Source organism: Protopterus annectens, chromosome 4.part1 (genome assembly GCF_019279795.1).
Source record: "Protopterus annectens isolate FY-2018-M chromosome 4.part1, PAN1.0, whole genome shotgun sequence".
NCBI classification, from domain to species: Eukaryota; Metazoa; Chordata; order Ceratodontiformes; family Protopteridae; genus Protopterus; species Protopterus annectens.
In genome coordinates, this window is record NC_056734.1 from 960240701 (window position 1) to 960266127 (window position 25427).

Genomic DNA, 25427 nt, shown 5'->3' on the forward strand with positions numbered 1-25427 from the left:
TTCTCCCCTTCTGCCCTACCACTCACTCCCCTCCTTTAAACTTTACCATTTCTTCAAACAATGGCACCATCATCTCACCTGATCCTACCACTAAACTCTTGGGTATAACCATTGACAATAATCTTTCCTTCGATCAGCACATTAACAACACCATCAAGACTGTTAACAAAAAAATTGGATCCCTATATCGCATCAAACCTTTTCTAACCCCAGCAACTAGAACCAAAATTGCTCAATCTCATCTCCTATCTACTCTCCTATATGCTTCCCCCATTTATACAAACCTTAAAAAAATCAATCTTAATAAACTTGCAACCTGTTATAACAACATAGCTCGCTTCGCCACTGGGTAACCCCTTTAGGACCCACCATTGTATAAACCTAAAACAACTTGGCTGGCTCGAATTTCAAAACTACCTAATAATCCCTCAACTTACTATAGCCCACAATATACTACACCTTCCTGACAACACCCCTATAATCTCTCAACTTCTAATCCCTTACAACAATCTCAACTCACTTCGCTCTTCTAGTAGAATTATGACAAAATCAATAAAGGTAAACAATACAGCAGGTGGTTCTCTATTTACTAACACTTTAGGTAGAAGTTGGAATCTCTTGCCTAGTGACATTACCTTGACTACATCCCTGCCTCTATTCAAATAGAAAATTAAACTTTTCTACCTAAACCATTGGCTTTGTTCCTGCAGTGCACCTGATTAACCTTTTCTATACACATTTCTTATCTATTTTTGTCTCTTCCTCCCCTCTTTTAACTTTTCTAATTCTAACTATGCATAATTTATGTAAAATTGCTAATAAGTAATTGCATATATGTAATGAACTGCATATGGTGTATATGTCTCTCTTTAAAATTATCCTTCCCTCTGGATGGTCTTTTTGAATTCTAAAATTTTGCTATTTCTTAGAAGTAATGTTTTTTTATGTAATGTACTTTGTATTTAGTGGAGCTTTTCTCCTCGGGCCTCTGCTGAAAATGGACATGTATCCAGCCAGACTAGCCCGGTCAACAAATGTAAAATAAATAAATAAAATAAATATTAAGAAGTGAAATGGGTCTGTATGATGAACATTCACTGGGATCTTTATTTTGTTTCAGAATTGGTGATATTAATGTGTACTTCCAAGAAGGAGGAATGTCTTTACCATTTTTAACTGATGTAAAGACATTCAATAACAGCAAAGCCTCATTTGATAGTAATTTAAACATTTCTGGGGTGATATTATCTATACCTGGAGCTTTGTTTAATTTTAGCTTATTTACTTCAGCTTTAAGTTCTGTCATTGTTATTTGTTTATCTATTAGTTGTACCTGCTCCTCTAATAACCTAATTTTAACTTTGTTTTTGAGAAAAGCTTTAAATGCTGAATGTGTTTCTGTTTTCTCATTTTGATTATTAAGTTTATGAAAAAATAGCCTAAAAGCTTCTAGTATTCCTTCTAAATCAGATGCTTTCTTTTTGGTTTCTATATTATGTATTTCCTTGATTTGATTTGTTTTAATAATCTTTTTAGTCCTATTTGCTATTCTTTGTTGGTTTTTAGGGTTCATTGAATAGTAATATAGTTAAATTTTTTCTAAGTTGATCATTGTTTTGTGGTGTAGCGTCTCTGAGTATTTTTTATTAGTATCTTCTAGTTCTTTTATTAAGTTGCTGTTTCCATTTTGAATATCAAGCTTTAAATTATCTATTTTTGACTGTAATTCCATTAATTCCTTATTCCACTGTTTTTGTTTATTTTTATACCATCCCACCGCTCTTCCATATAGGTATGCTTTCAATGCATCCCATATATATATTTCAGATGCATCTTTTGTAAGATTGATATCTAGGAATGTTTGTCTCTTTTTAATATAAAATTCCTTAAAATCTTTGAGATTTGTTATGTAAGATGGTATTCTTGTTACTGATATCCTTCTCTTGAAACATAAGTCTATCTCAAACGTTATGGTCCGAAAATGGACATGAAATTGTCTTGACTTTATTTAATTTAGAGGGTAAATCCTTTGTTATGTACACTCTATCTATTCTTTGTATGTATTATGTCTATGGGAAAAATGTGTAAAGAATAGTGAATCTGGGATAGCATACTCATTTATGTCAACTATATTAAAAGTTTCAACAAACTCGGATAACAACTTTGTTAAAGGTGATCTCTTGCGTGTAGTTTTAGTATTTGTATCAGTTTCTTTTATAATGCAATTGAAATCTCCAGCTATGATTAAATTGCCTTTGGTATATTGTACAATGTCTTCTAAGTGTTGTTTGGCCACTCTTAACACCTAGTCCTGGTATCCAATAAATATTCACTAATGTATATATCATTTCATTGATAGATATTGTCACTAGACAAAACATTCCTGAGTTGTCATGGAACGTGTTTATGATTTTAGGCATTAAAGTAGTGTTTTTCCACAAAATTGCTACTCCCCTTCGCTTCTGATTATAGGTGGAACTTATTAGTATTGTATCATTTTTATTGTTTATTTTATTTGTCTTCCTGTGTAAGGTGTGTTTCCTTTAAAAATACTAGTTGTGCTTCACATAGCTTTAAATATCTATAAAGACTTCCCCTTTTGCAGCTATTATTTAAACCATTTACATTAAGAGATTTACATTTTGCAATTGGATTTATATTAGCTTTGCTTTTATCCATATTCATATACTCGTAACAATTTGTAGATGTGTGTACATGAAGAGAATGACTTGTTCTTTCTTCTTCCAACAGTATTACAATAGATTATAGACACCCAATAAAAGAAAATTACAAGATCATAACTGAGAACAATATAAGATAAACAACCACCAAACCCCTCCATGAGAATAAACATCTCATCCTTGCATGATCTAATCATTCAAGCAATCTCTCTAAGTTTGCATTTCAGCATCCTCCCCCGGCCCCGCCATATGGTAGTTTTATAATGAAAAGTATCTTGTATATCTTTTAAGTATACATGTATCTGTCTTTACAGATTACTTAAATACAGTCTTTATCTATTTTTAATATTTTATAAAACACTAAGGCAACACAACTATACATAGATTTAACTATTTGGTTTTGTTTAAATTGTAAAGGAAAATCTTTTATTTTAATATATCTTTTGTGTAGCAATAACGGTTATGCATCTTAAAAATAATATGCTTGCTGTCTATCTCCCTTATAGTGTGAGTGGCATTCATAGGTATCAAATTTATTGTAATGGTCTACCTATATATATATATATATATATATATATATATATATATATATATACACACACACATAAATGCATACATAACATAAAAAAAAAAAAAAAATGTTAAGCATTATATGCATCAGTTAACCATGCCACAAGTTGATTAAATCAGAAAGTATCCGTAACAATGAATATAACATTACATTTGTATTGTCATTTATCAGTAATCTTATAGTTTTCTTTTAATTCAAAAAGTCATATTTTAGTGGTATGAATGCTACTAATTTGTTTTTGGCATTGGTATTATATAGTTTAAGACTATATTTCTTAGCAATTCCTATATATTTATTAGTGCCACTGGCATATTTCATCGCTAGTGTACCACATATGTCATATGTCAAATAGCAACTCATATTCCTTATGATATTACAGGATTTATCTGCAGCGTTATAACTGTAAGGTTGGAAAATATGAGAAGCAAAGTAGGCTTTAAATATCCTATAACACACTTGTTTGGTACTTATTACTGTCAGCTCTTCTACATACGCAGGAAAAGATAACCTTATATGACCATCAACCATTTTCCTTCATTTTTTCTTCTTCCTTCTATTTTCCATCTTTAATAAATATTTGTTTCTATTGTGGCTTCTTTGAATTTAGTGAGGGTACTCCATATCATATTATAGATAATATACAATGTTCAGACAGAGAACATGCCCAATATAGAGACATATTCTCAACTCAAATGGTCCACACCATATATTTATAACACTGCAGTCAGAAATATACATATAATGGGCTCCAATATCCTAGACCTGGTCATTACCAACATGGGAAATCGATGCTCCATACCTATGGTCACCCCCTCGTTAGTCAGGTCTGACCATAAGCTAATCACCCTTAACATCCACATCCCACCCCCACCCCCCAGTAAAGAAACCACCATAAAAAACTTCTCCAAAGCCAACTTCATGCTACTCAAGTCAGAAGTGACAAACGTCATAACACCCATGCAGACGGGAACTGAAAGTTCAACTGCTGAATCCTACACTAAGGCACTGTACGAGCACATCCACTCATGCATGAATCGTGCCATCCCAAATAAAACCAAAATGCCCTCATCCAAAAAAAGGAAGCCAATCTGGAGGTCCCCTGCCATAAACAAACTTTACAACAAAAGGAAGAAACTTTTGCAGAAAAGAGGAAAATCCCAGGATGCAAAAAACTCCCTTACTAGCCTCAGTAAGAAACTGAGATACCTCATAAAATCCTCCAAAGCTAGTTACGAAAATAAAATTGCCAAAGATTCCAAAGACAACCACAAAGCATTCTATAACTGTCAAGAATCTAAATGGCAATGCTCAGATCTGCTCTGAGCTAAAACAGAATGGCATTAAATATACTGATCCAAAGGATATTGCCAATATCCTGGCAGATCGATTCAGTGCCAACTTCACCCCCCTCTCACCCCCTAAATGGCCTATCTCAATACAGGAAGATTGCCAAATTCCAGTAATAACGGCCACGCAGGTACAAAATGCACTCTCTAAAGCCAAGAATACAGCATCCATGGGACCAGATGACATCCCGGGCTGTGTACTACATGAACTACAATATGAACTGGCACCTCACCTAAGTGTCATGTTTAATCATAGCCTCACCTCAGGTTTCGTGCCCACTGAGTGGCGCAGAGCTACAGTTATCCCAATCCACAAGGGGGGATCCACCTTGGATCTCGGAAACTACCGTCCCATCAGTCTGACAAGCCTTATCTGCAAGGCCATGGAGCATATTATCATGGAACTTATAAACAAAGACATTGGCAACCTTCAAACACTGGACCCCACCCAGTTTGGGTTTGTGAAGGGCCGATCTTGTCTCCTGAACCTGATTGACTTCTTTGAATCAGTCTCCAGAGCCATGGACAAAGGCTGTGTGGACCACCTTACCCATCTAGACCTTGCCAAAGCCTTTGATACCATCCCCCACTCTGGAATCATAGATAAACTTACTAAGTTGGGCATTAATCCCTATGTCACCCAATGGGTTGCTAAATGGCTTACTGATAGAACCCACACTGTAAAAGTAGCCGACTCCAAATCCAGCTCCAGACAAGTGACAAGTGGAGTACTTCAGGGTTCAGTCCTGGGGCCGCTCTTATTTGGCATCTACTTCTCTGAAGTACAGGTCAACACTAAGGGACTCTGGCTAACAAAGTTTGCAGATTACTGCAAACTGGGAGCCATTATTGAATCCCCAAATGATGTGGATACTCTACAAAAGGGCCTTACAGAAATAGATGCTTGGTGCCAGAGCCATGGGCTCAAGCTCAGTGCCAAGAAATGTATTGTTATCCCCTTTGGGAAAAAACATGTATCCATGAATTACCATATAGGTGGCAGTACACTAAACACAGAAAGTGTGATAAGAGACTTAGGGACACAGGTGGACAGTGGTCTCACCTTCGATAACCACATCGCCACAACAGTCAGGAAATCCTTCTATGTGGCACACCTCATCACGAAGGGCTTTTCATCCAGAAAAAAAGGAGGTCATTGTCCCACTGCTGTACTCATCCCTCATTAGACCCATTATAGAATACAACGCCCCATTTGGTATGTACCTCTCAAGACATCTGCAACAACTGGAAAGGCCTCAGAAATACCTCACTAAAAGAATCACAGGCCTAAAGCAGATGCCCTACGCTGACCGCCTTAAAAAACTCCAGCTATACTCTGTTGCATATCGTCTACTCAGAGGTGATCTCTGCTTAACATACAAGGCCATGTCAAACCCAGAGCTGTTGGACATGCTACACTTAAAGAAATTCCAATCCCTCAGAGCTACACGCTCCAGGGATCTAAACCTTGTCATCACAATAAACAAAACATGCTGGAGGGATAGGTTCCTGACCCAGAGACTCCCCAGACTCTGGAATAGATTGCCCATACATGTCAAGCAGAGTGCCTCTTTGGACCTCTTCAAGAGGAACCTTGACGATTGGATGGGAGAAAGGAAATTCACCCCAGGGATCATGTCAGTCGCCCTGCTAGACAGGGGTCCAGGAAAGTAAATAATGTGGGAAGAAATAGCCAGGGAATTGTTATGGCTAGGCTTGTATAGGCCCTAGGGCTGATAGCCTAGTACCAACCTATGAATAACTAGCAGCTTTGCAGCATGCGTGTGTCTCTAACAAGTGCATACCTATAGGATATTAAAAAGAATAGATAGCACGCTGTTGTTTCATAATTAACAAATGCACACAGCCTGGTATTTACTTTCATAGACAGAAATTAGACCTGTTACTTATATGCATATCAGGTACCAACAGCAATATGTTAGTAAATGCCTATGCTGTTCAAATCATATTTTAATGCTGATCAATATGAAATGTAGCTGACAATGGCTTTAGCGTTTGTGATGTTATATAATATATATTCAGTATTATAAGTAAAAGTATGTTGCATGTCTATTTGTAGTCTAAGGTTCAAGGCTGATCAATTTAGACATACAAGACTATCTCTTTAGCCTTGGTTATATAATGGGAGTTACTGTGTCTCTACACAACCATTCATTTTCAGTGAGGATGTTCAATATTAATATAACTTGCCTTTAATAAAAGCATACTTATAATTCAGCAGTTCTTATATATATATATATATATATATATATATATATATATATATATATATATATATATATATATATATATAAAACAATATCATAAGCAAGACTGAGATTTTTTCTTGCTCATTACTGCGTAATGATTGTGCTACTTGAACAATTTAATATTTACAGAGTATCTTTAATTAAACAGTAACTCATTTTTACCCTTAAAATGCCTAATAACTCATAGCTACATTCATGAACCTTAATTGACTTACTATCCTTAAGGTTGAGTACACTAGCTGCAGTGTGTTTACAAATATGTTATATAGTTCCAGTCAAGGACTTAAATATATTAAATTTTTATAAAATTAAGTTAAATTATAGTAATTTACATGGGTGATCTTATCAGAAAAGATTATAGTAAAGTCTGTATGTGTTAAGTATTCATACAGTTTCTTCCAAGTGATATACTTCTTTTTAAGCTTTGTGTGCTGTTTATGTGTACAATTCAAAATGAATAACAAATATTACAATATAATAAAACGTCATGTATGTGTTGATACCTTCTAAATTCATTAGGTACTTCAGTGTACTTTTAATATTTGTTAAAACTGTAAAAGCACTTTGCCATCTCCGAAATAGTGTGCTGGTTACTTTAAGTAGCTTAGGAGCTGACACCACATCCATACTGTCTTGTTTTAGTGCTGATATCACTCATGACTGTTTACTTTCATTTTGTGCTTTTAGAAGGTTTAACACACTGTAATGGATTCTAACTGAAGAATCTTCATTCAGTGGTGGTAAAATAAGAGTTCCCAGCTCGTGGCCATGGCGGGAAGACAAAAACAAAGTAAGTGAAGTTTTTAGGGCTTTTTTTAAACTGAACACCAGCTCATTAAACTTCTATTAGTTTTCTTAACATTAAGGGCAGATATACAAGCCAAACAGTTGTTTGTTAGTCAAAAAGGCACTTTTAGCATCAAAGAATAGATAATTACGTTTCAAGGCACTTTTTGACAGTTATTGCTATCAGTTTTTATATATTATTATGTGTATTAAATGCATCAGTTTAGATATTTCATGCAGCTTAGTGTAAATAATATAAAAAGGAATCATGCTCATTTAAACACACCACATTAATATGTCAGTGTAAATACATCATATTCTATACTAGCAGTAAAAGGCAGGTAATTTTATAAATGAACTATCTAAACATCATTTAGAGTTAGAAAAATCATGACTGTAAGTATTTACACTGTAATAGAGAAAGATATGTTACCTTGCTTTCTTTAGGGTTGTTTCCTTTAGTTATAAAATGTCCTGCTTATCTTGTATTTATATGGTTTCAAAGACTGACACATGTGTAAAGCATGAATGCTTTCAACGAACTTTTTTGCATTACAGAGCAAATAGAAGACAATAATGTTTGTGTTTTTCATATGTCTTTTATCGTTTCTTCTTCTTCTTGTCAGCAGTGCTCCTTTCATTTTTTTCTAAGTGACACTTGACCCCAAATTGGGAGAAATCCATTTCTTCCACATTATCCAAGGTTTTATTAGCTGAAAGATAAGAAACTGTTGCTTGCAGAGTGTCAAAAGTTTTAGAACCTTCAGTAAAAAATATTTTTATTCTTGCAGGGAACAGCAAGTGGACTTTAAGTTGTCTTTTTTTCAATTCCTTTATCAGAGGGAGACATTCTTTTCTTGCAGTTATAACTCCAGCAGAATAATCATTATCAAATCTGATTATGTTGACTTTGTATTTAACTGGAGAAGTTGACCATGCTGTTTTTAAAATAAGTTCCTTGTACTGTGATGAAAAAAACTTTACTATTATTGATCTCGGGTGATTTGTTTGATTTGATGGTTGATGAAGCAGCTCTTAAGGATCTGTGGGCTCTTTCAATTCCATGAGAAAGAGCTTCAGGCAATTTTAAAACTTCTGGTAACCAGGTAATAAGGAAAGTCACCATGTTATCTCCCTCTGTTTTCTCTGGTAGCCCATAGATGCAAAGGTTATTTCGTCTGGACCTGTTCTCTACATCCTCTATTTTATTTTGTAATGAAGCATTTTGTTGTGATAAAAATGTAGCTGAAGATCTTGATCTGAGAGTCTGCCCTCAGTATCATTTAAGGATCTCTCTATGTCAGCTATTTAAGACTTCTGTTGCGTCATTATTTCTTGTAGTTGCTGTATTTGTTTTGTAGATCTCTCCTCAAAAGTGTCCAGTTTGGTATTCATTTTGTCAAATTTCACTGACAAGTCTTGTATAGCATTTAATAAAGACTGTATCTCCTTTTTCATTGTCTGGTCCTGTGTGGTATGCTTAGAAAAGCTCATTTTCAGTAGATTCAGATACCTACCTTCCTTGTTTTTGACAGGAAAAATAATGTTTAAAGCCAAATTTTTTGCACTGTAGACTTCTAGTGATATTAATAGAAGTAATTCAGCAAAAAAGGTTTGTCTACAATATCTAGTTTTTAAAAATTCCTGTCAGAAATATCTTGAGTGCAGAGCTGAGAAAAGATGCTGCCAATCAGTCTACATCCTAGCCACGCCATAAATGATGTTCTTGATGCCTTTAAATATCATTATACTGAACATTATAGGAATAACAATACATTTAATTTCTTAGATATCGATACAAGTTATACTTAAAGAAAAACTGAAAAATAAAAAAAACTGATATCAAAAAACAAATCTCCCTCAAAGAAGTAACTGAAAAAATTAGGGAGAGCAAAAACAAAGCTCCAGGCATTGCTGGAATAATAATGGAATTATATAAACTATTTCCAAATTCAGCAATTTCACCTTTTCATAAAACCTTAAATGAAATACAATCACAAAATATAATCCCACCTTCTTGGAGGTATTCACTAATCACACCCATATAAAAGGAAAATAAAGATTCCAGTCATTGTACTTCATACAGACCAATCTCACTACTCAGTAATGATTATAAAATATTCATGTCTATCTTAGTTAATAGAATTAAAAAGTGTCTTATAAATGAAGATCAAACAGGATTTATTTATAACAGACATACTTATGGCAATATTCAGAGAATTTTAACTTATAGATATTCTGAACAGAGATGATCAAGAAGCCCTTATAATTGCATTAGGTATAGAAATAGTTTTTGATCCATTTAATTAGGACTATCTTTTCAAAGCTTTAGAACTTTGAGTTTCATCCACATTTCATCAATCTGATAAAAACTTATATAAAAATAATCTTGCTTACGTAAAACTGGGTCCATTTACCTCAGAAGCCATTGAAATTATTAAAGGTACAAAACAAGGCTGTCCTATGTCGCCCATTTTATTTGCCCTGTCAGTCGAATTATTTACATCAATAATTCGTTGTGATCCAAAAATAAAAGGCTTAAATATATATAACCAGTTCATCTCTAAAATTATGCTTTTTGCTGATGATATACTTCTCACCCTATCTGTCCCAGAGGAATCTATACAGGAATTGGACTTACAAATGGAAAAGCTTTTTCTTAACTCAGGCCTTTGTTTTAGGAAATCTAAATCAAATCACGTTATTGAATAAGTGATTTCCATTTAAATACAAATCATATAATTGGTAAAAGGGTCTTTTCTTTAGAATATTTAGGGATTATCTTATCTGATAATATTGATTCAACTTTAACTTTAAACTATAATAAAATTATAAACTATATAAAAACACAGAAAATTGGAATAAATTATATTTAAAATTAGAAGATTGCAATTAAAAATGGTATTACTCCCAAGAATAAATTATATAGCCCAAGTTATTCCCATGATTCCTAATAAGTTTTTAAGAGTTAAATAAAACTCTTCTTTTTGTATAAAAAAAAAAAACAGAATAGCTTTCTCTCATCACATTAGACCCTGGTAATTGGGAGGAATTACTTTCCAGACTTGGAGACTTATATTAAAGCATCTGTTTTCAAAATAGTCATAAATTGGATAAATCCAAACTTTTCTTCTGCTTGGAAAACTTTGCATACGATTATCTTTTTAAACGAAAACAAAAGTACCAAAATATTTGTCACTAGGTGATCAAAATAATAAACTTTGGTATATATAATGTGCCAACTTCCAATATAACAACTAAACCCATTAATCTAAGCTACATAAATTGTATTTACAACTTATTTAGAAGCTTCATAAACACTAATGTTGATATAAAATTATGGCTTGAGTTGTTAATGCCCTTCAGCACTACAAAAAATTTCATTAATAAAATTCATAAGAATACACTTACTAACTGGGAACTAAAGAATTTTATTTGCTGGCAGCACTATATAAAAGATCAGAAAGTACTAGATAGTCAACAAATTAATATATCTGATATATCAAATATAGACTGGCTAGTGCTTCAAAGTAACCTAGCTTATGCTCAAGATCAATCCAGAATAATTAATAACTCATCTTTTAAAACTAAGCCTAAATTCATAAATTACATGTAGAAACTAATTTACAATAATTGGACAAATTCAATATCAAAACTATACAAAATTTTAATAGCTTATAAAGTTAAACCCAGTCAGAATAATTGGAATTTCATATCAAAAGGACAATCGATAAATCTATCAACTGTGAAAGCAAAACCAGTTTATTATACGCCATCAAATTAACTTCCAATTTACAAGTTTGGAAGATTTTTACATGGAAATATCTGCATAGAGCCTTTTATACTCCCAGTAAGACAGCCAAATTCAATTCTTCTCAAAATGTTATTTGTTGATGTTCATTAAGTTGTGAAGCGGATTGGTCACACATTTTATATTATTGTAATAATATAACATACTGGGAAGAAATTGGTAAATGTCTTCAAGCTATATACACTGACTCATTTGTATTAACAAAGTCTCTAATTTTTTTAAATGTCAATGAAATAACAGAAATGAACAAAAATTATCACTTTGTTGATGATACTTGCAGTAGCTAGAAAGTGCATTACAAGGAGATGGAAATTCTCCTCTGAACCAACCATTGAAGATTTCTTGACCTTATTGAAAAAAAATTATGCTAATGGAAATAAAAGTCAAGTAACTGAAATTTTTTCCCAAAACTTGGACAAATAATCCTTGGAATAAAATTTTCACTTATTGAAATGGTTAAAATGGACACCATCTTTTCTATAAGAGATTAAAGAGACAAATCATTTGAAAATGTGTAACTCTATCCTTTTTACTGATTGTTTTGCCTTCATTATTGGGCCAGTTGTAAATATTGTGTATAGAATGTTACTTATTCTTTTAGAAATGTAATTATAATTATTGATATTCTTGGAAAACAAAATAAAATTGTTTGAGCAAAAAAAAAAGCATGTAGCTCAACAAGAAGGGCTCCAAAGGCACTACTTCACTCCTTAAATCTTTCAACTCTCAATAGATTACTGTAGTTTTCCTTGTATTCAATGGCCTACATGTGGCTCAAGAAACCGGTTTCCAGTTCTTTTGATCCATGAAAAACCCAGTCCTATTCAACCATGTTTCTTTGCAAAATGGTTTGCTGAAGCATGTTCTGATCTGTGGTTTTAATGTTTGCAGTAGTGTTCTATTTGAATAGAAAAAGGTCTTGAAATGCAGGATTACTAATGATCTGGAAAGAAATCTTTACCCATAATTGAACATCACATCTTCTGAAGTGCAAACTGTCACCCTACTCTGTGGGCTAAATCACGCACACTACACCTACAAATGTCTGAGGAGAGAGGTTCTAAACGGTCATTGCCTATGAAATAAGATATCACTACAGGTGAAAGTACTACTTTGAGTACCTTTTAAGGCTAGTCTTGATTTGATTGGAGAGGCATAAATTTACAGCATGATTGTCCTATATAGACCCACTCAATTTGGGAAATAAATACTGCTAAACACTTGAAAAGGGTGGCACATACTTGGGCATGTGTATTTTAAGTTGTTTATGATGAGGGCTCTATGGTCTTCATCATCACTTGCATAGTATTGTTCAATGAGTGATCCCAAATATATTCAAAAGACTGGTATAAATAATCTCTGTGTTTATACTTAAATTATGTCAACATTACTGAACGGGCAGAGATGAACTGGGTTTTGAAATTGAGAGCACATCAGGGCTTTGGCTTAAATGACTGTCTATCTAACCAGTCCTGAAAGCACAGAAACTTAAGAGGTGATCAAGGTCTGTAATGTAGCATTATGCTCTTTAATTTCATTTAACTATTTTATATATATTAAGGTATGTAACGAAATGTTATGTACCATTACTGTTTTAGATTTTTAGGCCTGAAATGTACGTTGGGTTTGTTGAACTGTTATATTTTTTGTAAGGACATTTTGAGTTTTATTAGGAATGATCTCTTCTCCCACTCCCTATGTGTTTAGTTGCTTAGCAACAGGAGTTGCCTGCACATTTATTGGTTGTTGCAGAACATTGGTTTCTGATTTTAACTGTAGATGGTTTCATTCTGTTGGTGATCTGATGAAGCAAACTTAGTTTTGCGAAAGCACTCATCCTTTAAATGTTTTTATGAAGTGTCTGTGTCAATTTGTTTAATTTAGCTTATTGCAGTACCGTTTATAAGTATTGCTCACCAGCCATGTTTCTGCTGTGGTACGTGGTTGTTGTATGCAAAAAAAAGTCATCACAGTTTTGTATTTGTATGGAATACTTGGATGGATGTGGATAAAGAAAAATTTTGTATAATAAAATATGGCTATATGCAGATGTGGTAACAGATTAAAAATGTCTGTGGGGATACATATTGTTTTATAAGTAGTTTATCTCAAGATTTGTATACAAGATTGTTATGCATGTGTTAAAATGCAAAAAAAAAAAAAAAGCCTACTATCATATCTACTTGAGCTACCACCATATCAGGCAGGACCTCTGATTAATGACTTATTAAAGGGCAGTATCCTTTAATGCTGCACTGCAGCTCCTCTGTTGAAAAAAAAATGACTCCAAACAATTGTGGGAATATAACTCGCAGCATTCTGATCTTTTTGCACCAAAGGTGCCTGCTTCCTGTCTATTTACTTGCCAGTGACTTTGGCTACTATCCCTAATATTTAGCCCTTTGTCAAAAATAAACTTTTATATGTATTACATTTTTTAGGCTTGTAACATTTATCAGCTGATGTATCCATATGCAGTACATCTTCAGTAGAAGATTTTGGGGAAAGGTTCCCATGAAGCAAGTAGTTTAATGAATCCCTTTTGCTTTTTGAATCCAGGAGTTACCTGTTGCTCAGGATGGAATGAGTGAAAAGCAAAATGCTTAAAATGTATTTGATAACTGTGTCTTGGATTTTGTAAAAGATCTGTTAATGCAGAGGCATCTTGGTGCCAACCAGTTTTACAAAACAGTGATTGCAACAGTTCAGCTATGTTCGATAATTTTGTATAAACTTTATCTAGAAAATGCATTTCTGACTGAGTAAATTTTCCAAGAAAACCCAGTATCATGGTGCGACAGAGGGAAATACTGCCAGCCCAGCTAGCTGGAATTTAAGTGGTTGTGTCATTTGTGAATGCTTAATGTAAGATGCTTGTGGTCAACTGTGTTAGAGCTGTATGTTTCATACTGAGCTAAAATGTAACCACAGCATACCCTGCTGGCTTAGAACAAAAATGTATATAAACTATTGTAATTGTGTAAATGTATATGTTTTAACAGTGGGAACTAGAATGTAGAGGAATAGCTTGCAAAACTTCAAGAAAATAATTGAAATTAAATTGTTTTATGATTGTACTGTAAACATTCTTTCAGTTTCAGTAAGCAGGAGACAGGATGTCTGCACTAGGACTCTGTGTTGTAAGTGTTTTATTGTTTTAAGTCTTCTAGCAGTTGCAAACCTCTGAAAGGTATGTATTTTCACAGAGAGCTGTTAAATTCTGATAGTTTCTGACAATAGAGGTTTAGCTTGGGAACTAGAGTCGGGTGACAAAAGGTGATGTCATCCAAGCTATCGGCAGTAATATTTGATATTAATTTAAGAACCCTCAGAGAGAGGGCATTTTGTGTTTTGCCTTTGACCTAACAAGAACACGTCTGCCTGCTTGTTGTGTAAGTAGGTTTTTGGGGCATAGTAACTTTCATATTCAGATAGGAATATAGTAAAGTATAGCTTAGATGTTTTCTTTGAGACTGTCCTGCAATGTTTTAAATATTTCCTGTGATTTTGAATTTTGATGCAACTGATTGCTTAGTATTGTTTTATTAAATATATTTAAACCTATCTTTGTGGCTGATAACTAAGACATTTACTCTCTTAGAATAGTTGCATATCTATTTAGTGACACTGTACAGGCCACTCTTATAGCCTGGGTGTTGGTCAAACTACCATTTAGATTAATAGTAGGATTGGACACCCTTTGTTAAGGGCCTTAAAGTAGCTGATAGTGGCTGGTAGCAGTTGGAACTACTTTACAGTCTGGGGAGAAGGGGACATAACTAGTAAACCTGTGCCACCTTTACTAGGAGTGTGCATGTGTTTGTATATAAATCAAATCTGTGTGTGTCAACTACTTGGCAGGGACACGAAGCACTGGTTTGACAGCGGGTACTGAATATTTTGGTTTGGCCACTCAGCTGAGATCTCAACCCTATAGCTGTAGCAGTGGGGAGTATTGGGGATTTGGAGAAAGAGGAAGAAACCAGCCCCAGACTGACTGTGGTCTCTGTGCTCTTAAGGGGAATTGCACTTTACTGTGCGTTTACTTGTCATCCTCCAAGTGTGTACGTCTCCCACTGTTGCCAGTGGTGAGGATTGAGGCTCCTTGATTATTGGGCCAGTGCTGGGGCATCACACATGGTATCATTTTATTATCTGTAGTAGTAGCCTTTGGTTCATGTTTCAAAATTTTTTTTAGCTTAAAAGCTTTACTGGAAATCTTTAAGTGTTTTGGTATCTCCCTTTCCCATTGTCATTGGTAGTACTTGATCCTTCACAATGGTTGCATTACACTTCAAAAGTAGCAATGTTTAGACTACCCATCTGCTTTATTTGTACATTGACATTTTCTAGAATTGTTCTAAAGTTAAGCCATTTTGGTCTAATTTGTTTGCATTATATGTTAAGGATCTAGTTCAGTTGGTCAACATACTAAATTATCAACACTGACATGGTCAAGACCCGCATGATCAACAATTTGGTTTGTCCAGCTTGAACAACCCAAACACCTGCAAACAAAACTGTTTTTTGCAGGGAGCAAGCCCCCCTGTGCTCCACTACCCCATGCTAATTTATATATATATATATATATATATATATATATATATATATATATATATATATATATGTATGTATGTATATATGTATATGTATATAGTCAAAATGGTCAAACTAAATTGTCCATGTGGTTTTGGCCATGTCATTTTTGACAATTTAGTACACTGACCTACTGAAGTAGGCCTAATATAAACAGCTGGAAGTGACCCAACTGCCTACTGAACATTCTCTTTTCAAATAGAGTAGGAAAGCCTTGGTATGGTTATATCAACATGGGGTCAGATTTTTTTGTTGGGAAATGCTGGTGAGAGGTGTTTCTATGTAAGACTGGATGTAGTAAAGCTGCTGTTTCTTGGAAATTGTCTCCAAAATTTGGAAGGATGGCGAAAAAAAATGCATGGAAGATGTTATATTGTGTATGTCACTGCAGATGAGTTGTTCTAAGCAGATGATTGCCAGAGTGTTGTGGTTAGTCTACAGCCTGTAAGTTAAGTGCTACTTAGGTTCCTAGACTAGTATTAGGCTAACTGCCCTTGCGAGCCATTTTAAGCCTAGCCAATTATCCCTTGTAAGATTCAAACCCTGTACCTTGTGTTTGTAAGGCAAACACCATAACCATTAGGCCACCCTCCCAACCCCTCCCCTACTGTACAGAAACAGAATGCAAGTGGTACTTAGTCATTTATCAGGAATGAAATTTTCCAGCCTTTGCCAGTCCATCTTGGCCTCTGAACATTCAGATAGCTGGAAATGTATTACACAAAGCTGTATATTGTTGGGACTGGTAGGATGACCACAGGAGGTGAAAAGGTTAACCTGCTGGTACTGTTCTGTACTCCCAAGCGCCAGCAGCAGATGCGTGCCTTATGATGCATGTTGAGAGAAATGCATACACATAAAGGAGCAATACTTATGGCAAATGCGTTCTTGCATTTTGAGTTTGTTGGGCATTTGTAACAGAACAAATGCCCAACACTATCCATTATGTAAGCCATATAAAAATGCAGCTATTATCTTTGAGTTTGGAATGAAAGTAAGGGTTTTGTCCAGTTTGTAGGCGGCATCTGGATCTTGTCAGACTTGATTCTAAGCAAGTTTGTGTTTACTATTCCCAGATTAACAGTATATTTGTAATTTTTGATATCAAATGCAGAACTAAATATTTGTGTGATTTTTTTCTGTTTTAATTTGATAGAAAGAATTGCACTTGACTAAAGATGCATCACAAGTAAATCCTAGAGATGCACTTAATAGCTCAGTGACCAAATGTGTTACCAATAAATGTCTGCTACAAAATTCCGGCTGTTTCAAAGCCACAGCCTTTTATTTAGGTACAGACAAATTTAAAATATCTGGAAAATTTGGGGCAAAATAGTTAAGGAGTTTGGCAGTGTTCCTATAGAGGTGAACTTATGCTTAATAAATATATGGTGTATAGTAAGCAAAACTTTAATGTACTTCAGTATCATAAACAGTATCAGCAAAAATGTCTGTAGGCAGTCCAGGAGTTATGTAGTATAAATATGTAGTACAATTTTCTGTGTTTGAGATGTGATTATAGCATGCCAAGCACAAGCTATAAGTAGTTAATCTGTTTTTTGTTCAACAGGATTCGTGGTTGGCCAGGCGGGCCTGTATCAAGCCATCGCTATGTTTATTGTGGCTTATGTAATTATCAGCATGACAGTGCTGTCTGTATGTGCCATTTCTACCAATGGGGCCTTGGATGCGGGAGGTGCTTACTGTATCCTTTTCCAGAATTAATGGTATGCAAGTAATTAAATGATTGTAGTCTGCTGGCATCTGAGAAAAGATTTAAGAAATATCTGAAGCAATGAAAAGTACTGTTGATGATAATCTTTAATAGCTTCCATATTTACAGCAATGCAGAAATGGCTGCAGGTCAAACACTTTAAATGTTCCTGTTGGAGCAGCTATCCCCAGGGACTGTCATGAATCTGAGTTGTTGGATACCAGGTGCAGATGTTGTTGTTCTTTACTTGCTTTAAAAAGGCGAGGGGGGGGGGATAACCTGTAAGCTCACAAAGTTTATGTTCACTGTTTCACACCTTGTCATTGGACATGGTTAGTGGTATTGCATCATCCTTTTCTTTACTTTTGTTCCCTGCATGTCCTCTCAGGCATTGCTAAAGCTAGACTACAGTGGAGTAGCCAGTGTATGAAATGGTATTGTGCTCCTTTTTAATATCTTTTGTGGTAAAACACAAAACTTTTATTCCAATTTAAACTGTCACCATGCAGTTTAATCAGTGAAGGTTCTTTTGTCTTACCAGTACAGATGTTCTTCGTGTTTCACTGTTGCAGTCATAACTGTAGGGTATTCCTGCCAGCAGGCAGCCCGAGGTCGGCCAGAATTCCAAAGTCTGGGTCCGGCATCGGCTGTACCAGCAAGTACCCTGACGTCAGAACGTAGAGGTATAAAGAGCCGACGCCATCTTCTCCAGTCTTTCTTGCTGTGCGGTGGAAAGCAGCTCGCAAGTTGTTGGTTGGTGGATTCCGGACAACGTGCCTTGCTTGTCGTCGGTCCGAAGTCCTCTGGTCTTCTCAAGCTAAGTACCCCGTTGGGGAAACTTTTTTTTCTTGCTCCTCTGATGTCAGAAAAAGTTAATAATTGTATATCGTGTGGAAAACAAATACCTCAAAGATTTCCACTCTTACTGTCTTCCTTGCTTAGGCCCTGACCACGACATTTCTTGCTGTCGGTTTTGTGCCAGGTTTAATTCTCGTACTATTAAGCGTAGGTACGATTGGGCCTTGAATTATTTTGGTAGACGGTACAATTATAGGATGTCGTCGGATACTTTACCGACAACCGGAATTCACAAAAAACGCAAGGACAAGGATAGGCCTCCGAGGTCCAAACAGGATACTTTGCAGCCGGAGCCAGCTTCGGGTTCGGCGGTCATCAGTGAGGTGCTTTTGCAGCCCCTGTCGTCAGTCACTTCGGAACCGATAGCCGACACGGACTCCCATGGGGAGTCAACTCGGCCCAGTATTTTATCTGCTGCAGGACCTTCGGACATCGCTCCTTCAGATGGGTCCAGAACCGCTGTGCAGGTACCGGCTTCTGAAGGGGTTTTCAGGCCTTCTCATATCACTATTACTACAAAGACAAAGGCAAAGTCAAAGACTCCACTTAAGCCAAGGATTTCTTCTCAAGCTTCTACGGATTTAGCTCCCAAGACCCAGAAACAATTATTAAGAATGGCTGAAGATTTGCTTACTATGATTAGGGGTTCTCACCCCCCTCCTGAAAAAAGGCCTAGACAGGATATTCCTTATGATTCCTCTGATCAGGCTTCTGTGTCATCAGTCTCTTCCTCTGACCAGGATTATTCTTTTCCTCCTTATGAGAATTCTGATGCAGAGGACTCTATTCCCTCTGCTTCTCCCCCTGAAGATTTTTCTTTTGGGGAAACCTTGCATGAGATGAGAGAGCATTTTCATTGGGAAGGTCAGGATTATTCCGCTTCCAAGAAGAGACTTAGAGAATTTCTCCTTCTCCCACAACACAGACCTTTGGCTATTCCTCCTGTTCTTGATATTGTGGATGATGCTTTCTCTGAAGCTAACCTGAATCCTGATTCCTTTCCGCCTGCTCCTTCTAAGCCAGATAGATTTTACAGAGTTCCCCGATTCCCATCAATTTCTGTTCAAGAACCCTTCTGCAGATCCTGAAACTATTTCTCAGGGCTCCAAGGCTGCTAAGGCCGCTTCTTCTAAAAATCCTATTCCCTCTGAAAAGGATTCTCGTACCTTGGACAGATGGGGCAAAAAGGTGTATACTTCTGCTGCTCTTTCTATTAGAGCTTTAAATTGCCAGTTTCATATGTTCAAGTATCAGCAATTTCTTTTGTCTGTTTTAAAACAAAAACTTTCAACCTTACCTGCATGTGCAGAGGACAAGGAATTACAGGATGTATTGCATGCAACTGAACAAGTTAGCAAACATAGTTTACATTGTGGTTTTGATGCCTTGGAGGCTTCTTGTAGGGCCGCAGCCTCTGGTACTGTTATCAGGAGACATGCTTGGCTTCGTGAGCAGAATTTACCTGAGCAAGTTAAGGCTAAATTGTTAGATGCCCTGTTCAGCATGATGTTTTGTTTGGATCTAAAGCTGAGGAGGTTATTAAAAAGATGGAGGATAAAGCGAAATCTATGCAGACTGTTAAAGATTTCTTACAAGTTCAGCCTCCTAGATTTTCTAGAAATTGGCCCTCCAAAAATTGGTCCTTTCCCACGTCTGACAGGCCTCAAAGGGGAAGATATAGACGCTCCAGAGGTTGGGCTCAGGCACAGGCCTCTTACAGGTCCAGACAGTGGACTGCTTCATCACCTAGAAGGGGAGAAGACAGATCTCAATCGTAAAGGAAGCAGACCCAATGACTCTCTCTGTTGGGCTACAGGTCCTCCTTGCCTGGAAGCCCCTCTCGGAGGAAAACTTTCTCTTTTCTACCAAAATTGGACTCGTATTACCCAAGACAAATGGGTTTTGGACGTGATTTTAAGAGGTTACAAATTCCACTTTCATACTCTGCCAAGGTCTATCGGTTGGCCAGATCTGCCAAAACATCAATGGTCAGAGGCCTTAAATCAAGTGGACGCTTTATTGGCCATGAGAGCCATAGAACCTGTTCCACTTTCAGGGATGGGAAAAGGTTTTTACTCAAGACTATTTCTGGTCCCAAGAAAACAAAACTCATGGAGACCTATTCTGGACCTTTCAGTATTAAACACCTTTCTGGAAATTCCAAAATTCAAGATGCTTACTCTACAACAACTTCTTCCAATGCTCTCCCAGGATGCTTGGATGGTGACAGTGGACTTAAAGGAAGCCTACTTACACATTCCCATCAGGCAGGAACGCAGAAAATACCTCAGATTCAAGGCAGGTTCGAGGCACTTTCAATTCTCTGTACTGCCCTTTGGCTTATCTACTGCGCCCAGAGTCTTTACCAAGTGTCTGGCTCCAGTAGTAGCTTATTGCAGACTCCAAGGGATTCAAATTTACCCCTATCTGGATGACTGCCTTATTCAGGTGGACAGCAAAGACCTTTTACTTCAACATCTGCATTTTGTTCAACGTCTTCTCCTACTACTGGGATTTTCAGTGAACACAAAAACGTCACATTTGATCCCCTCTCAGCAAATGATCTTTTTGGGAGCTCTTCTAAACACAAGCTTGCAAAGGGCCTTCCTCACTCCAGAAAAACTATTACAGCTGGCCTCAATTTTCAAAACCTTGGCTACTTTAACTCAGCTCACTGCAAGGAAATTCCTGCAGGCACTGGGCTACATGGCTTCTTGCATCCTGTTGATTCCAGATGCAAGGCTTCATATGAGAAAACTTCAATGGTACCTAAAGAATGTATGGTTACAGCATTACCACAGTGTGGACACAATGATTCCACTGATTCCCTGCCTCCAAAAAGAGTTCCTTTGGTGGTCCAGGGCTTGTGCTTTAAACTAAGGGGAATCCCTTTAGTCTGCCTCAACCTTCTCAGATCATAACCACGGACGCTTCGGATTATGCTTGGGGAGCTCATTTTCTAGACATTTGCCAGCAGGGCTCCTGGACAAAGAAGCATCTTCTCTGGCACATCAACTTGAAGGAAATGTTGGCAGTCCAAAATGCTCTTCTAGCCTTCCAGAATCTTTTGAAACCAGGGCCTCTTCTGATTCGTACAGACAATACCACAGTCATGTGGTACATAAACAAGCAAGGGGGCTCTCACTCTTACCCCCTTTGCAGACTAGCCATGAATTTATGGGACACAGCTCTAAATCAGAATCTGCATCTTCAAGCTCAAGTCATTCCAGGAAAACAGAACCTCTTAGCAGACAGCCTAAGCAGAAACTTTTTGGATCCTCACGAATGGATGCTGGACACCAACTTATTCAGCAGGATTACTGCAGTTTGGGGTTGTCCTCGGATAGATCTGTTTGCATCCCATCTCAATCATCAGTTGCCTCTCTTTTGCACAAGGTCTTTCCACAAAACAGCTTGGAAAGTGGATGCCCTGTCATTCAGCTGGAGGAATCTTTCGGGATATGCCTTCCCTCCTCTTCCTCTTCTGCCTCTGGTGTTACTGAAAATAAAACCGGACAAACCCAAGATTATCATTTTGATAGCTCCAAATTGGCCTCGGCAGTTTTGGTATCCAACTTTAAAACACCTATTCTTGGAACCTCCTTGGATTCTACCTCTGATCCCTTCTCTTCTGTCCCAGCATCAGGGTCAGATGCTACACTCTCAAATCAAGACTCTGCCTGGCAGCTTGGCTCTACAAGGGCCTTTGATTCCTTCATCTCTTCCCAAACAAGTTTTGGATGTTCTTTTAGAAGCTAGGCGGCCTAGCACTAGAAAATCTTATGCTTCTAAATGGAAAAGATTTTGTATTTGGATGCAGGATCGAGGTTCTGATCCTCTTTTGCCTGTTATTTCCTCCATTTTGCTTTACCTCTCTGACCTTTTGCTTAAAGGTCTCTCCTTTTCCTCCATCAAAATTCATGCTTCTGCTATCTCGGCTCATTTCAACACTGATCCTCCCATCTTTTCTCACCAGCTGGTGAGACAATTTTTGAGAGGGGCTAAGAATTTAAGACCTCCCAGAACTCCACCTGTTCCTGCTTGGGATCTTAATTATGTCTTGGAGAAACTTACTTTGCCTCCTTTTGAGCTTGCTGCGGCTTCGGATATCAAGTTCTTATCCTGGAAGACAGCTATTTTATTGGCATTGACTTCTGCCAGAAGGGTTTCAGAGTTGCAAGCTCTCATGGCGGTGGAACCATATATTATCTCCCACCAAGACAGAGTTTCCTTGAGGACCAATCCTACATTTATGCCTAAGGTGATTTCTAAGGTGGCTCTAAATCAGACTATTCACCTTCCTACCTTCTTTCCAAATCCTCAAAATAAAGGGGAAAGGATCTTACATTCATTGGATGTACACAGACAACTACGTTTTTACCTGGACAAAACTAAAGATTTCAGAAAATCTGATCAATTGCTTATCTCTTATGCCTCCAGTTCTCTAGGTAAGGCTATTTCTAAACAAACTATTTCCAAATGGATTGCTCATGGAATAAGGTTTTGTTACTCTCACTATGGGAAACAGATTCCAGGTATTGTTAGAAGTCATTCTACTAGAGCAGCTGCCACTTCAGCAGCTTTTCTCAGAGGAGTTCCTACCAAGGACATTTTGGAGGCTGCCACTTGGAGTTCAGTGCATACTTTTTCTAAGCACTATAATCTCCCTTTGTATTCTAAGTCTAGGGCAGGCTTTGCCTCTGCTGTTTTGCAGGGTCTTCTAGCTGCCCCTTCTGCGTAACCTCCTCCCTCTTTCACAGCTTTGGGATTCTACCCTACAGTTATGACTGCAGCAGTGAAACACGAAGAACATAGTACAGTTGTGTACACCTACCATAAATGTAGATGTTCGAGTGTCTTCACTGTTGCAGTCGGTGTTTCCTTCCCACCAATCCCCTCTTATTTTTGCTTGTTCTCTCTTCCACTTCCTTTGTGGTGTATTTGTGTTTCTCTTGGGACACCTTTTGGTTATTTTGGGGGCTTTTGACATCTGGGGCAAGAAAGGCTGGAGAAGATGACGTCGGCTGTCAGCTTTATACCTCTACGTTCTGACGTCAGGGTACTTGCTGGTACAGCCAACGCCGGACCCGGACTTTGGAATTCTGGCCGACCTCGAGCTGCCTGCCGGCAGGAATACCCTACAGTTATGACTGCAACAGTGAAGACACTCTGAACATCTACATTTATGGTAGGTGTACACAACTGTACTTTCTAAAGAACTCCTCCACATCCTTGCTTCTACATCCTGTTCACAGTGTCCACATTGTCAGCTCCTGCTGTTTGCTGTCTGTCTTCCTTACCATTCTTAGTTTTGTGTTTTACATAGTTGCCCTGTAACTCTCAACTGTCTACATTTTCACCTCAGTTTTGCTGCATTGCTCAGTTTGTAGTTTTCTGGAAAATCACAGAGGACTGGAGTCACTAAATGACATACATTTGAGTTTCAGACTTTATATTCATCAGAGAATGTATGCCAACACAAATCCTATTATACTAGTAACTTTTTATAACAGCAATGTTTAAAATCTGTCCCTATTTTTGGGCTCGTTATTTTAGGCTTTGTTCAGATTTATTGTCCTAAAATGTTGAGAGATATTTCCCTTTGCTGTTGCATTTACATTTGATCTGTTGCTGCAGTTCTTCACAGATAGCACTGGGTTCATTATTCTGTGTGATTGTTTAGAAATGCTAAAAAACAAATTACTTCATGCCAGTCCTTTTATGCCCAAGGTAGTTAATGATTTCTCTTTAAATCAGACCTTTCTTCCTTATTTTTTTCCTTCTCCACAGAATAAGAAAATTCTTATCTTTAATCTGCATAGACAGATCAGATGTTATCTAGATAAGGATATAAGGAAATCTGAGCATCTTTGTTTCTTTCCATTCCAAGAAATTGGGTTTATCTGTTCCGAATATGTCTCCTCTTGGATTGCTAAGGCTATTTATTTTTGGTATGTTCATGCTAAGCAGCTTCTGTTAGTGTTCATTCTACTAGGAGTGCCCCCCAAGGATCTGGATGCTATATCCATTTTGGAGTCTGCTGCTTGGTATTTTGTTCACAACATTACCAAACAGCAAGCTGGATGTGATTTCTAGGGTCAGAACTGGTTTTGCCAGGGCCACCCTGCATGGGTTATTGGAGAGCTGTTCTGTGGCTTCAACCTCTCATCCTCTCCAAAAGCTTTTGTACTCCTCCTTTGGTAAGGAATATTGCAACTGTATTCTGACCCTCCGTCCTTCCCCTTGTTCTGCTGTTTCTTGCCCTCTGGCCAAGGGGTCCTTCCCTTTCTGGATACACATTTACTTTCCCTCTTGGGTTGCTGTGGTTCTCCTGGGGCATTTTGTTTGAGGATTAGATGCTTGTATGTCACTTGGGTACCTTATGCCTTGGACGCAAGACATACGTCCAACAATACAGCACCGGGAAAGAGCTAAGGCTTTATGCTGGCCAGACATTCAGCTATCCTCGGCAGGATATCCCTTTAGTATGGAATACTGCAAAGTGAGAAGTACTTTATCTGCGGTTGTGATTAGATCTTACACCCCTGCACTTTTCATGGTTTCTTGATTCTTTTCTCTTGTTTTATTGCAGTCAACTTAATTTTTAATGCATTTTGGAATTATTCAGATGTCTGTTTTACTTTAATTTTTTTCTTAGAGTTCCTGGTTAGGGGCAGTTATAAAAGATCGTTTTCCATTCACTGATTGCAAAGGAATTAAATCTGTGGGAGGAGCTCAGAAGTAGGATTTCTTGTTTAAACTCTTTCCTGTTCTGCTTACCCTAATCATTGGGA

General features: G+C 37.0%; 1 protein-coding gene across 2 annotated transcripts in view; it reads left to right on the forward strand.

Moving 5' to 3' along the window:
* The window catches only part of LOC122801135 (solute carrier family 12 member 9-like), a 1658551-nt gene that overhangs the window by 66310 nt on the left and 1566814 nt on the right, over positions 1-25427 (forward strand). For both annotated transcript variants that reach the window (XM_044070675.1, XM_044070674.1), the window contains exon 2: positions 17632-17766. In XM_044070675.1, the coding sequence (XP_043926610.1) occupies positions 17673-17766 (94 nt within the window). In that variant the 5' untranslated portion in view covers positions 17632-17672. The remainder of the gene's footprint in view (positions 1-17631; positions 17767-25427) is intronic.